Here is a 15,930-nt window from a genome sequence, read left to right on the forward strand (position 1 = left end):
CAGATATGAAGTTATAAAAGTGAATTTAAGACTATTTAAAAGACAGTCTCTTGCTAGCCACCTGGTACAACCAGTCAGCCAGATAATATTCAGAGGGCTGACTACCAGAGTGAGTGGAGATCTCATGTTCTGCAAATGACAATGCACAGCACTAGGGGAGGGAAAGGAAGGACCACAGACTCTGCTTCTCACAGGGAATGGCAAGCAAATGAAGGGGGAGGAAAAAATCCTAGGCACTACTATTTTATTTAGAACTGTATATTTCTTTTGTCCTATTTAAAACAGGAAAAGATTGGTTTTGGAAAAAAATCGGATCCATGATTACTTCAATGATTGCATGTCTTTGAAGAGGGAATGATAAACTCAAGGAATACTGTACAAATACTACTGGATTCTGGACTACCAGTGCTTGCCTAAGAGACAGGGGATGAAATACGCAGCATGGTCAAATTCCAAGTATTCATGGTGACAGCAAGGGATTTTTGAGCAGGAAGGATGCCAGAGAGATCAAGCAAAAATGTAAACCAAGACATTATTCACACCAAGGGAAGCTTATAAGCATATGGGTCCAGTGTGCTTGGATTAAAACACAGACACTTGGAGAGCACCCGTCTGCATGAGAACGTCAAAAGGAAACAGAACGTTCCTATTCAACTTTAGTCTTTGAAAACAATACTGGTTTCTTGAATTAATTAGTGTGTCTAATGTATATACTGACCCCACAATTATGGCATGCCAATCTTTAAAAATGCATCCATGTTCTTGGCAATCTCAGTAGGGTCCTGTTCCTGCAACTTGCAGACCTGCAGTGTGGCATGCCCACAATGATATACAGAAGTGCTAGACTTGAAATCCATGCCCAGTTTCTGCCTTTATTTTGCACCATGCATTCTCAATATGAATAACATGTCTAATCAAGTCCATGTGTGAAAACCTGGAAGACTTACAGAATGGAACAATTTTGGATTTGATTAAATCAGGCACTGTTTTAGTGGGTGGAATGCATAAAATAGCTGCTTTGAGCAGACTTTAACCTCCAGCAACACTGTGCTTTTGCAGACAATCAATCTGCCTCTACACAAATTGATTTAAGACTTCCCTGGAAACTATCAACACCCTTTCCACACCTTAATCAATACTGAAGGCGCTAGCTTCATTGGCAATCCACTCCAATAAAGACACAAAGGTATGTTCATCACACTCTACACGATTCAAAAACCTTTGCATTCTAAAATGAAGTTTGGATCAAGCTTGCAGAATGGTTTTTAAGCAACACAGTCTAGGAATTGCTTTGTCTGTACCACTTCTGAGGTATTCTAGTAGTTTTATTAAATTCTGCAAAATGGGGAAATATTTTCCAGCCATCAAGAATGTCTTCAACCAGTTCCTTCTTTCTTCTCTGCAAAATTAGTAGATAAATATCTGAACGCAGTAACGTCACTAACCAGTTTATTTTTAAAATTATCAGTTAGGAGTAAGAGAAGATTAAGCAGTATCAGTATAGACTATGAAAACCATATCAGCTTCTTGGTTAGTTTCTATAAAAAAATCAGTCCATGATATAAAATACAAGCCATCTTCCCAAAAAATTTTTATACAGCAAATCAACTAAGAAAAAGCAAAACTCTTTGTCACCAACATGTTAGCGCAGATTCGGAACAGAGTTACAGAACATTCTCAGAGATTTATTCCTTGATTGGAATATGCAAATTTCCCCTTGCTCACAAATTTATCTTAGACACTTAATGGCTAAAATTAAAGAACTATTGCCTGAGAAATGCACTAAGAGATGCTACCAGCTTCCTTTTATCAACAAATTTACAAATTCTGAAGTACTTCTCCTTTGCACATCTCTAACACACGTAATTGACTGCATTAGAAAAATTCTGCACATTGAAATATTTAACAGAGAAAGCATTTAAAGAAGTGATCTACTAAATATTTTTAAGTATCAGTAATTTAGATCATACTAGAATGCAAAACCATGAGACTGTAACTAATGATCCTGGTGCTCAAGACCTCAACACTAAATCTTGTACGTGGATAAAAACTTAAAACACCTATGATAATAAAAAAGCTACTAATAATTAAATTACTTAAGCATTATTTATAACAGTCAGGCACCTGACATGTAGTCATATATTTGCATGATGCTGGCTATCCAACCAGTACTTCAAAGAACGAAATGGAAAGTTTTTCAACATAGTCGTGCTTTTTTATTTCTTCAAAAGTTAATAATGCTCTATGGTGCTGGCTTCTTCAGCAGGTCTATTGCTTCTGCAGCCGAGCCTAACTTGCAGCAGATTTGGGAAGAGTCAAAGAGTAAAGATCATTAAATGCCCAATGACAGGGTTCTGCAGTCTGCAGGAAATCAGAGGAAACCTGCAGGAAATATTTTCTTACCTCCTTACCTTTTTTTTTCAAAGCGTAGGTTTTACTTAGCCCCAATAAAGTGAAGACAATTTCTGCCACTGCTCAGTAACCTCACTGTAATTTAAAGACAGCACCAAAGATGAAAGAAGTACTCACATAATCCAAGTGACTGTTTTAGGCCCTTGTAAAATTTTAAGCAAAGAGTCTTTTTATATTTAAAAACCCATGAACTGGAATTTCTGGCGGACATTATTGATCTGTCACATCACAGTTCATCCACTTAACCACTAACAGCAATGCTTTACACAAAAGTATTAACACTACACAGAGCCAAATTGCAGAAATTTCTATTAAATATACGACTGAATCCAATATTACGAAATATATATTTCAAAGTCACCTCCGTTACTACTGCAAAACGACAGGGACTAAAACCTCCCTCAGGCTTTGCAAATATATCCCTCTTACCTACATGCACATACACAAAAAGAGCCTATTCACTATCCAGCTACACATGACAGCAAGTTGTATGTCATTTTTATACCACCCATCACCAATATGAGCCCATAGAGATAGAAAGATAGCTATATATATATGCTGACATTCACATTCTGTACCTCTAAATGGCCGTCATCTAAGTCAGATAAAAAAAAGAGAGCGGGAAAAAAAGAGCTGACTATGGGCATAAGCTAAAATATTGCCAAAGATGAAACAAACTTTCTTTTAGGCTGAGAAAAGGATGAAGGAAGAGACCTATCACAAAGTTGTTAATATAGTTGAAACTGAGTCTAAGAATCACACTCAGTAGGGAACCTTAACCAAAAAGAGAAAAATCAATGACAAATAAGATGGGTTCTTCACCTCCAGAGTTCCAACCAAGTGAGACTATTAGAGAAACTACAGTAGGGCTCTGTCAGTTTTTATGTGAAATTTTCACATTTCAGCTCATTCACAAGCGTTCAAAACCAGAACGCTCACAATACCCTTAGCTCTTAATCATGAACATTTAAAAGATGAAAAGACTCTACTTGGCTAAAAATATTTACTCCAGGCTGGAAGTGACATTCTCATTCAAATCCTATGTCTTTTTCTTTATAAGCACAATAAAAACATATATGGCAATAGAAGCAAACATCAAAGACCTTACCCATCCACTGAAGATCAACCGGTGCCTGGAAAACCTCTTATTCCCACTACAATTTTGTTCTATCAGAAAACTCCTGCTTAATATTCTAAATTGTATGAACGTTATGATGAAATCCCTTCAGCAGAGTTCTGTTCCAAAGTGTCTCATATGCAATACAGGAGGGTCCAAGAAAGATAAGAGAAGGAATAGCCATTCCCAACAGCTTGACGTACAAGTTGCCTGAAACATCTATAGGGACAAAACTACCTAACATAGAACCTTAAGATCATGTACATTTTAAATTAGTCAAAATCAGCTGGACTATCTTTACTTTGCTAGAAAACATATTTTAAAAGGATTCAAAGAATGAACTGAAGAGATTTCATAAACATTTTCAAGAACTACTGTCAGCTTCAATATAATTATAAATGCTCAGTTTGATGACTAAATTGGAATATTATGGCTTTTGTTAATAAAAAATTAGTGCTGATTGAGTGTTACAGGAGTATTAATGAATCACTGTAGGTAAATTCAGCTGTGTGCCTGCAAGTCCTATAAAATTTTTTTATAGATCATTCTGCATCATACATCATTTGCATGTAAAGAAGCTAATGTCACCTTTTATATTAGCTGCTTCTTCCCTAGAGCCAGTTATCAATTGTAAAAGACAAAAAGAAATGAGGACAAATTTATCATTATATCAAAACTATGTCCATTGTTTTGTTTCACCAAATCCTAGACAAGTTTAAAAAACACCTAGTCTCACATAGGTATTTCTTTAAAGAGACCAATTGCAAGAGGTAAAAAGTATTACTGAAAGTTCCTTGACATTCAATTTGCACTGCAGTATATATTTGACACATAACATATCTGTCAAGCTAGGCAAGAAATTTCTTCAAACACTCAAAAGTCAAAAATTATGAACAGGAAGGAAAATACTTGTCTGGAAATATCACTATACTCTCAGAGTCCAATTACTCTGCAATGGTCATTGTAAGGGAAAAAGGCAGCATTTTGGATTTTAGAGAGAGGATAGATTTTTTTAGTACTGAAAACTTTTCAGTTTTGTTTGCCGAATGAGAGGAAATATTAGCTGCTGCTCATTGTCTGTCAAGTAAAACGTTTTCATTAGAAGTGCCACAGTCTGTAGGAGTACCTAAGGAATTACCTGCTTTCCAGTGGCGCATTACTGCCAAGGACCCAGCTGTCCTGCAGCTGGACTGACTCAGGTGTGGTTTGCAGCTCGGCGGGCAAAGCAGCCGGCGGGGCCGGACTCTGATTCCTCCTATTTGTCAGTGAGTTTCTGTTAAGTGAGGTGATGGATGGGTGATGCTGTGCTGAATGTTGCTTGTGAGAAGGTGGCAAAGGCTGCAGGGTCGACTGGCCTTGGTTATTTGGAGGTTGTTCTAAGAAGAAAGAAAATTGAAGTTTGTTACACACCATCTTAACATTTGATACAACCAGAACAGAATGACAAATTCAATATAATCCTATCATCTAATATATTTGCATATTATTCTATTAGCAGACATTCAGTGACATTCTCTAAGAGCAAGTTTACCCTTGATACACAAAGTTCTAATTAATATACAACAGATGGTAAAATTGCTTTTGGTTTTAATTTGTTTCAGTTTTTTTTTTAATCTGGTTTTATTAACACCTACAGAAAATAGCATCTGACAGATCCCCTAATGTGCCTCTAGATTTCAGCTTTTTTTAACAAACCAACCCTGAAATTAAATGGGTAATTTCAGTAGAACACAAAGGTTTTCGAAATGCATATAATCCCTATAATTATTTAATGGAGTTTTTTAAGCTTTATTTAACTGCAATAAATTATTACAAGCTAGCTGCTAAACAGCAGTAGACTACTCTAGTTTAGTGCATTTCAAATAAGGCAGATCTGCACTATGATCTGCTAATAGATGCTAAGTATTCTTTAGCAGAAGGTCACTCTGTGAAGCAGATGTTGCTTCATGGATATTTAACAGACTGAATCACATCTGATTACAACGTCAGAAGACTCATATACTTAATGACCGTCACATCCATTAGAACACACACAGAACAGATTTTCCAATTTCACACTATGCAATATAACTACAGTTAGGACTAAGTCACAGGTGATCAAAGAGTCAGTCCATGAAAACAAAAGGAAATATTTTTTGACTTAACCAAAGCACATAACGCCCATAAAACTTAAAACCAAAACCTCAAAACAGCAAAACCCACAATCAAGTACCTCAATCAATGTTAGGTTTTAGCAATCTGCTCTATAAAATCAGTAATAAGTAAGTCATAAACAGAAGACAAACCTTGCCATACAACACAATGAACACAGAATTAAAAGAATCTCAAGACACTTCATTTGTCATGATTTAGTAAAGACTGCTGACACTTAAAAATGGAACAGTTAACAATATGTAATTCGAAGTTCAATTTATTTCCTAAAATAATGTAGTAGAGCATAATTAATAGTACAAAGTCTTAAGCAGAGCATAAGTTACAGGACCTGCACTTTGTTCGCAGTATAATACTTTCACATAGTTTTTAAATTAGTGGTTTGATCTTCATGAACAATTCCCTGTTTGAAACTGGCTATAACCGCAGATTGTTACAAACCCAATAATAATAACACCTTGGTACAGACAACACTGGAAAATTATTTATGTTGAAACAGACGTTTCCAATAACTTACAGGTGACTACTACAAAAATAACTTAATAGCAAGAACATAAGAAAAATTTGAGAATGGTAAGGCTTACACATGCTAAGTTTAAAGAGAAAATCCAGCCATTCAAATAATTCCCTTTCCCAGAACCCCATTTCTCCTCTCCAGTTATCTTACGTGGTCAATATGACTTGTCATAAACAACAGCAATGCCTACATCTATCATTAAAATAATGACAGCATTTACATTGCTAATAAGGTTTTCAACACCAAATCAGTACTGCATTAATGAAAATTTACCTTCTAGGAATGAAACAACTGATCAGCTTTGTCTTTACTGACACTGACACAAAGGGTATCACCCCATATGATTACAAGCCCTATCAAGGCTTCAAGCCACATTTTAACAAGACAGCTAAAGGAAAGCTAACAGACTAACACTAGCAAAGATTTTTTTTCCCATGTCTACTTAAAATTGTACCTGATTTAGATCACAAGCTATTTTTTGGCTGGTGCAGAACTGTGGCCCTAAATATTATAGCATGTAAGTCTATGCCTATATATAAATATATATATATATCCGTGTGCAGGTGCCTGCGTAGTCATTTATACATGTACATGTGTAAACATATACACATATAAATGATTAATTACATGATGGAAAAAATAACAAGTCAGATTAAATAATTTTTATTACTTTAGTTTTAATCAGATAAATTACTTAATCAAGATTGTCTTAAGACCCTGACTTTTTGTCTTTGTTATTCCCTTTTTGACTCTCCTACCTGTCTACCCTTGTTAAACAATGTTGCCGTGATCAGTGCCACACCGTCCTCGTCTGCAGCTCCTACCAGCTGAAATGTTATTTTGACATTCCTCTTCATTAATTTCTCTTCTCATTTACAATCTCAGCTGAAAAATCAATCTTTCAATCTATAATTGCTAGTGCTAAAGATGTGACACCATCCTCTGCTAAAGACAAAGCAGAGGATAAAATAATGTTGTTCTGCACAATGGAGGGTGTGAGTAAGGGCACTATGGCAGGCCTGCAGGCTTGTCTCAGGTAGATGTCAGACCTTCCTGCACACTCTGTCAGAGAGCAAGAAGGATAGTAAAGGCTCTGTAAAGGATATTTATGCATTCTCCAAATTAATGCATAGATTTAGTAAGTACCAGAGGAGTGAAACTGTATTCCTTAGCCCACAGGCCAGCTACACAGGCCACTATTCGGGATTTAGATTATTCCCCAGAAACTGACTGTGAACCTACCAAGCCCTTCTACTGTGTAACATATAAATGCTACTGACACTGAAACTACAGAGTAACATAAACAAATGAAGAGTTGTGGGATGAGCTTGTAATTATAAGGCACAGCCTATAATGGGATGCACAATAATAATGCCTATAATAATAATAATAATAATAATAATGCAATAATAATGCCTATAATAGCCATCCTTCTAGATGGGTGCTAGAAGAGCAAAGCAACTGCAAATTCACAAAGATCGCACGCCCTTGAAGACCACTGTCTTTCTCCATAGGATGCTGCCAGGTCACATTTTTCTAGTGTCTGAACATGACTTCAATTGGTAAGGAATCCACTGCCTCCACAGAATCAGAAATTCCTGAAAAATCAAGTATGATTTATTCCTCTCCTAATTGTGCAAGAGCCACAGGTAGAATTGAGCCTAACAAGATTAGATTTTCCATAAATCAATAGACTTAAAAATCTATATTCCTCTAAATTTCCTCAGTCTTACGCTGTTGTTCTAAATGAGAGATCACTGAGGACTGCTCTTTCGATCTTTTCTTCAACTTGTCAGATCTCCTGAATCTACAGCTCTTCTGATTGCCTTGCATTTTCTAACAGAAACTTTAATCTTGCTCCACTGATTTGTGAGGAAGATATACTCATCACAACATCCAAGTTTTGAATGCTGTTCTTAAGCCAGCACCAGATTCCCCCTTTTTTACTCCTCTTTTAAGGAGTTAAAGGTAAAGAACAGCTTTCAGTATTGCAAGTTTCACACAAAGCTATGTCTTATGTAGCAACTAAGCCTCTTGACATCCTTGTGACATACACATTATAGGGAAACTGAGGCACACAGGTTAAGCGATTTGCACAGGTCTCCTGAGAAATTAGCCTCAGAGCCAGAAAAGTACTGTTTGGGGCTGGATTTTTTTTTCTCATAATTAAGGAATTGATAAAGACAGTGGAGTTGCATGACACAGATACATCATGAGTGTTGCCACCCTGGAAACCGCTCCTGGTGAAAACACTCCCGTGCACGCAACAATGGCCAGTATCTGTAGCTCCTCCTTCCTCTTTATCAAACAGCTTGTTGGAAAATAGTTATCCTAGAAAGAAACAGTTCTTCCTTCAGTTAGACAAAAGATCAGTAGTCTTGGGACTTGACCAAGGCCCTCACAACAAAGAAATTACTAGAAATTTCCTTCTAACAAACTATCTTGGAGAAGATAGAGTATTTAAGTCTCAGAAAGCACACTTGTGTTGGAATACTTAAAAGTTATTGCAGAAAGCTACAGTTGCTTTGCTTTGGATTTTAAATATTATTCTAATTGATTAAATGAGAATGTCCGGTTTACACTAAAAATTAGCAGGTATGCGTACAGGTGGACTTATGTCTAAAACCAGTAAGTTTTAATTAAAACTTTCTTGCTCAGTCTAAGCTTTAATACCTGTAGAGCAATCCCATTCATTTTAAAGAGAAGATTTCTGCAACAAGAAGCAAATGTAAATTGGCCCAGCAACCAGCCTGCGCAGCTGCAACAAAAAAAGCCCCACATTTTTGAGGCATTTGCTGCATAAGTCAGCATCAGATAATTATGCATGTGAACATATGTACAGAACTCAGAAAAGTCACAAGAAAACGTGTAGAAAACTGTCTTACTACAGTTATATGAATTTTTCAAAACATATTTAAATTGTTATTTACCCTAGGGAACCACAGTGAAGCAAAGCAGCCATTTCAATTCTAAAGGTAAATTATACGCACTCTGTAGTCTTTCACAAAATCTTTTTCTGTTTTCTTTTTCAAAAAGTAATTTACATTTAATTAATGTTATCTTTTAATTGTAACAGAATTTGAACAGCATATGCAAGAATACAGAAAAATGCATATGCAAAACCATAAGGTGAGAAGAGAGATTTACAATAACTACTGCCATTTGGGGGAAAAGGGTTAACTCAGAAGGAGAAAAGCAGACCAAGTATTCATGAAAAAACTAATTTGTTGCACATTTTGTGTGATAGCCTTTCTATAACAGACAGATCACAGAGATGTGTCAGCTAGCTACTCATCTAGGAAAAAGAGGTGATTTCCATTTGATAAGGATTAGGCTTTTTAATAGTGCATAATTAACGTTAACTTTGAGTTTCCATGACAAACACAAAAGCAATGACTTCCATTATGATATAAACATTTCAAATGTGAACATAATGTAATTCAACATCTATGTCTGTGAGAGTCTTTAACTCTTTCCGGTCAGGTTATTCCTTTTTTCCTCTCTTTAGAACAGTATCTGCAATGGTAAAGGAACTATCCACAATACATACGAGTAAGCAGCTGAGTAGACTGAATGTTTTAAAAAACTTGTAACAAAACATTTTATTTCCAGGTCACTGGTCCCTGGGTTCCTAGCCCTTGATTGCTAGCAGTCAAAAGTAATTTCCATAAGAACTGGTTTGATTTCCTCAATAAACACTTGATAGACTTGAGAGTTTACCTAATTGACACATAGACATATATCCAAAAGTACTGTAAGTTGAAGTGGGATTTACCTTAGAAACCACTGCAAATTGAAGAAACTGGACATTATGGCTTAATTATTCCTAGTGCTCCCAAAGGTCCGTACTCATGGAGGGTTAAGACAGGCTATCTGCACCGCTACGGACAAAGCTTCAGTGATTGAGCAGGCAAGAAAAATCATTCAGTCCAGAAGTGTCTGGTTTGGGAGCACCTTTCATGAGAAGCTGTATTTAATTATTGAAAACAAAAAGAAGGTTGTGGATTTAGAGAAAAATTGCATATTTAAGTGTTCATTTGTAATCGGGCATATCTGTCTTTTGAGTGAACCACTGCTTCAGTGTACTTTTTCTGTCAAAGTGGCAAGACTCAAAATTTCCCTTTTAATCATTTACTTGCAAGCTATAGTGGTAAGGCAAGATAACATGTTAATCCAAACTATTTGTTTTATCTTATCCATGTCCAAACTGTCTCTGCCCTGCCAACTGCTTTAAGGATCCCAGACACACACACAAGGAAGGAGGTAACACAGTACCTACCACCACCACTTTGATTTGTTGTCAGCCTTTCCTGACTAGCTTTACAACTAATGGACATATAGGTGGAAACAGAATTAACCTGCAGCTGCTGCCACAGCCTTCCTCTTGAAGCACTCTGTGCTTTTGTGCTAGGTACGTGGTGACATGTATGTGGAGGAGTGACAAGGACACTTTGATCAAGATATGCATCTTGTGTGTCTGCGTGTATACTATTATAATATAAAATGGGAAAAAGTCACACAAGTAGCTTGATCAAAGTGGGCCAGTGTTTGTCTCCTCATCAGTACACTGCCTGTAGGGTCTGACAACCTGTCAAGCTACCAGGGAGTGAGAAACTACCAGTGAATTTAACTGCAGGATATGCTCTGCATTGCCTTGCTTATGCAACATAAAGTTGGAAGAAATTATAAAGAAAACCTCAACTTTGTTGTTCATATTCCAATTTTTTTCCTTAACTCTCAGCATTATTTCTCTTTAAGAAGAGAAATAATTTCTCTTTCTCCTGCGAAAGGGAAGAAAGACTTACTTTGTTGTGGAGAAACTCAAAACAGTCTCACAGTGCACACATGGTAAGTGTCTGTCTAAAATCTATGAGATGGGAAGAGGAGAGAAGTAGCAGGAGTTCTCTGAAGGGCAGTGGGATAGTCCCTAACATGTAACATTGGCATTTTAAACCCCAAAGTACACACTGCTAATTTCCTATATCCTATAAGACAAGGAAGCTTCTTTACCAGCTAAATACACACTGGAAGACAAAGAAACATGGAAACCACAGCCTTTAGGAACAGAAGAAAAAGATTTTTTAACAATGTATTTTTAACTATGTCTTTTCATTTGTGTCTTTCAGATGAGTGTTACTTCAGGTTAAAGGTATAGCTGTAACTTTGTCCTTCCATTAGCAAAGTACGCCCTCCCAACAGCTTCATACTGATAGTATCTGTGCATGCTCAGCTATGTTTTATATTTCAGTTCTCCATAATGGTTTAGAAATATTACTGCAGCAAACAGAAACCATCAGTTACCAACAATCTATTCACAATAAGAATTCTGAAGCATATGAGCTGAACTTCAAACTTACTTGAAAGGCAGAATTTTTTGTTCCTGGTATTTTTAGCATAAACAAACCAAAAAGCTATACACCCTATATGATATGTGACCCTGTAAAGATAGATAAAATAACTTTCTATTTTATGGCATTTACTTTGAAAATCTGATTAAGATACATGCCTCTAGTTCGTAATTCTTCAATGTCATGTTGTCATAGTTCCCATCAGCAAGATGCTTTAAAGGCTTCCGATTAATATTGCATGCCAGAACTGAAATTACATCCTTTGTCGTTTAGTTCTTAATGGTGCAAGTGATATCTATCAAGTAGTGTTTTATGAAGCATGTGTGATTTTTATTACAGGCTGTTTTCACAAATCTTCTTCAGGTTTCATAAAGACTGTTCATGGTTCTCAACAAATATGCCCTGCATTTAAAATCACGCCAATTCTCAAATGCAAAATAAAACTTGGTTTTTGCAGTGATGTTTATCGATGGAACAAAAAAAATTAATTTAAATCTGTATATAATCATCTTAATTAGCAATGCAAAAAAATTAACGTATGCCCCTCAACTCTGCATGAGAACTGCATAGTAAGAAAACTCCAAACAACCATAACAAATGTAATAATCACGCATTATCTTCACAACAATCAGGTTATGTTTGCCAATCTTATAAGTGCCTCAACTTCTAAAATAGAAGAACCACACAGATAAATCTGAAGATACAACATTCGTCTGTAATCCAGAAATATAAAAGGGATTTTCATTTGCAGCATCCATCTTTGTAAAACAAGATGCATACAGTTAAAACTTCTTCACTTTATTGGAAACCAGATAGTTAGGGGAAGTTGAGAGGAATGTTAGGGATGGTTATTTTTGGTCAACCTTCCATTTAAACAAAAATGTGCAAAGTCAATAAAATTTAAGTCTTAGAGGACATATGAAGAGAACATATTTATCAAATATTTTTTGACCAAAGACATAAAAATCTTTCTCTTCATACCCGACACAGTAAGGCAAACACTGCCAGAAGAAATACTGCCCATTGAGAAGAAAGTGGGCATTTCTTCCACAGATGGTGGTGAAAGGAAAAATCGCAGGATTTACTTCTGAAAGGCTTATTAAATGCTGTTTCCACTCTCTGTTGTTCACTATGGGAACTGAACCAGCTCACTTTTGTAACATTTTTTTCCATTAGCTAGAATCGATTCTCGAAGCATTCCAACACATCCCTCCAGCCTGCAACTGCTCCATTAACCCCTTCTATGCAAATGTAACACGTGGTCAGTATTATGATAGCCAAAGTCTGTTTAATTTAAATATCATATAATGATCCATGCCTTCTTGACCATGGCACCATATAAGAGATCGGCTAACGGAAGGTATCTACAAAAGCATATGGGGTGATAGAGCTCAGGCTGGGAGAGCAAATTCACCTGAATCAAGGCACAGCACTGATGATGCTGCCATCCAGAAGGCATCTGGCATTTTAAGTTATGAAGTAACCTGAAACTTTGCAGGTTTTCAACTGAGTTGAGGATGGCTTAATCACCTTATGAAAGCTGAAACAGAGACAAATATTTAAGCTTCAGTGAAAAAAGCTATAGTGGAACTAGTTCAGCAATCAGTCTTCCTAATAGTGGCCTCTTTATCCCCAGAGGGATTTAAGAAGAAAGATGAAAAAATAAAAGTACACAAACATTGCTAAAGTAAATTGAAATTTAACCTGCTGGGGTAACATACTTATGATCTTGCTTTACAAGAAAAAGAAATAAAAAAGATAAAATACGTGATGGCAGCTAGGCACGCTGAATGAATTAGAACCAATGGTGTGCTTAGAATCCTGTTGTCATACTATGCGAATGCTATCTCCTTCCACTCCAGGCTAACCCACAACAGTACTTAGCAGGGATACTAACAGACATTATTTCTATTCTCTTTTTAGGACCCAAGGTCTGTGAAATCAAACAAATCCCTCCAATGGTAAAACATCATTGACATTTCCAACAATTTACCTGAAGATCATACTGGGAAAAGATGTTATCACATGGTGAGAAATGACAAAAGCTTGCTCACTTGAGACACAAAATGACATTCAGCTTACATTATGCAGAGATTCAAAATATAATAATGCAACCTTTGGTGGTATGCTCCTGGCCTGGCTTCCCTGTAGTAAGATTCAGTTGTTTTGCAGGACTGTGGGCTCAGAACACTCTCCCCAGGGGACAGCAGTCTCCCAGAGCGATATTCCCTAGGGCTGGGGATCACCAAGCCCAAAGCTTCACTTAAAGTCAGACTTGTCTCTATTCAGAATAGACTTCCCTGTTTCTTCATAAAACAGATCATCTTTCTTCCTTGTTTAGAGTCAGAAGTGAGAAAGTTATGCTATTATTGCTAGCTACAGATGTTCTTTGCCGATAACTCACAGAAATCAGTTGAGAAACACGTTTTGAGTTCACAAATGGAAGGCTAGATTTTTAAGGAGAGAATTCAGGTTTTCATTGAAAGAAAACAAAACATGAAACAAAAATGGAGAAGTCCAGCTGAAAGATTTTTTAAGGGAAAGAAAAACTCAGCTTTCCAAAATGTTGACAGGGAACTGGAATTAATCTTAAAAATCTGTGAGTACCTGCTCAAAACCTGCCTGTAAAACACAGGTAAAATGATGAAGAGTACCCTATTTCCTGTTTTGCTCCTCCAGCACCTTATGTTTATAGCAAATGCAAACAGCCACCTAATTTTGACTGCAAAAATTGTGATTCATAAATGAGCGTTACAAAAGACAAGTATCATACTTAAGTGGTAAGCCAGGTAAATTCTATAATTCCGGCTCAGGCAAAATGGCAGTGTGTTGATATATGCACTCAATTCATACCACATGTTTAACTGGAGTGCAGTATAGATTGCTAAGTTTGATGTACGACTTCTTAATAGATTTCCTAGCATTTTCAAGTGTTAGATAATTTTGGTTTCTATCCAAAATCATTAATCCAAAGTGAGCTACGACAGTATGTTTTTCTTCATCTTCTGATTTTATTTCTCAATGCTTCCAAGAAAAATAATTTGCCAAAGCTGTTTACTTTAGAAGCACAGTTACTACCATACAGGTTAACCCCCCCCCAAACTTTCGATATCTTTAACCTGTAAAAACACACTCACAAGTCAGGATTATGACTTAAGAGTTGACACAACCAGAGCTTCAAAAACCTGCCTTTCTTCCCAATAAAAATTATAAAATAGCATCTAAAGGCTCTTTTACCACTTACTAAACCTGACTTTTATTGACATATAGCTGACATTCATGAAGAAGGAGCAAACCGAGAGATTTCCTTAATTGCAAGAGCCGGGGGGGAATTCTTCACTAATTAAATCAACTGAATTTTTGTCATGGACTTGCTAAGGTTAATGGCACCACTTGTAAGTGCACAAATTCAAAAGTAGTTTGAAAGGCCCCCAAATTGTTTCATTATAAATAATGAAATTCTTGACCAATTTCTGCATGTTCAGCCTTGTCTGGGAACACAAGGCCACACTAATAAAATCTGTGAAAGATAAGTTAGGAATGGGAAAATACAATATAAAGCTTCTAAGCACAACTAGGTGAGTTTGTTTCATCAGATTTGAAAGAGTTCAGATAAGAGGGATTCCTGTTTTGCTTTGGAGGAAATGAAAAAGGAACAGGGGCCGAAAGATGAAAAGAAAACCATGGGGGAAAAAATGGTAGAACTGCACAGAAAAGAGGTTGAATGAATAATACCCAGAGGAGGCACAAAAGTGAACAGCTAAGAGAAAAATTCTAAGAAAAAGAAGAAAGCATATACAATTTTATTAGAAAAATATAATAACTAAACTTTTACAAAAAACACAGAAGTGAGATGCTTACAGTACATCCTTGACTTTTAAAAAGGGAGTTTAATTCTGGCCTCTAGAGTTCAAGGTAAAAATTCTGCAGCTTGGACCTTAGAGCAAGAAAGAAATAAAGCAGTAGATCACCAGATAAATTTATGTTTCCAGATCAGTTAACTCATCTATCTCTTATCAAGTATAAGGAATATGCTAATTATGAAAGAAGGAAAAGAATAGGGAACCAAGCTTCCAAAATAGCTTTTAAATACTTTATTCTTTTAACTGTGGGAGGAAGAGAAATGCATAAGAGGGGGAGGCCTCCACAAGAGCAAACTGAAGAACTATTGTTCTCTAATGACTTTAAATGAGCTTTTTAGGCTTACTTGTAAAGTAGAATTTTGCTCTTCCTCCTTAAATTTTTAAATAAAGCCCAACCTCTTGATTTTAGTAAGATATTATTCTATTCTAATGACAATCAAGTCTAGTTAGGTATCAATCAAAAGAACAAATCAATTGCAAAAGATTTCTTAAAAGATGTTCTGGGCTTCCAGTACAGCTGCT

At 36.2% G+C, this 15,930-nt stretch overlaps 1 protein-coding gene across 26 annotated transcripts in view; it reads right to left on the minus strand.

Annotated features, from left to right (window-relative positions):
* Positions 1-15,930, minus strand: part of TENM3 (teneurin transmembrane protein 3) — a 1,341,795-nt gene that overhangs the window by 132,551 nt on the left and 1,193,314 nt on the right. For all 26 annotated transcript variants that reach the window (XM_054065057.1, XM_054065066.1, XM_054065065.1 and 23 more), the window contains one exon: positions 4,668-4,905. In XM_054065057.1, coding sequence (XP_053921032.1) covers positions 4,668-4,905 — 238 coding nt within the window. The remainder of the gene's footprint in view (positions 1-4,667; positions 4,906-15,930) is intronic.

The sequence above is a fragment of the Cuculus canorus genome, chromosome 4 (assembly GCF_017976375.1).
Source record: "Cuculus canorus isolate bCucCan1 chromosome 4, bCucCan1.pri, whole genome shotgun sequence".
Classification (NCBI taxonomy): domain Eukaryota; kingdom Metazoa; phylum Chordata; class Aves; order Cuculiformes; family Cuculidae; genus Cuculus; species Cuculus canorus.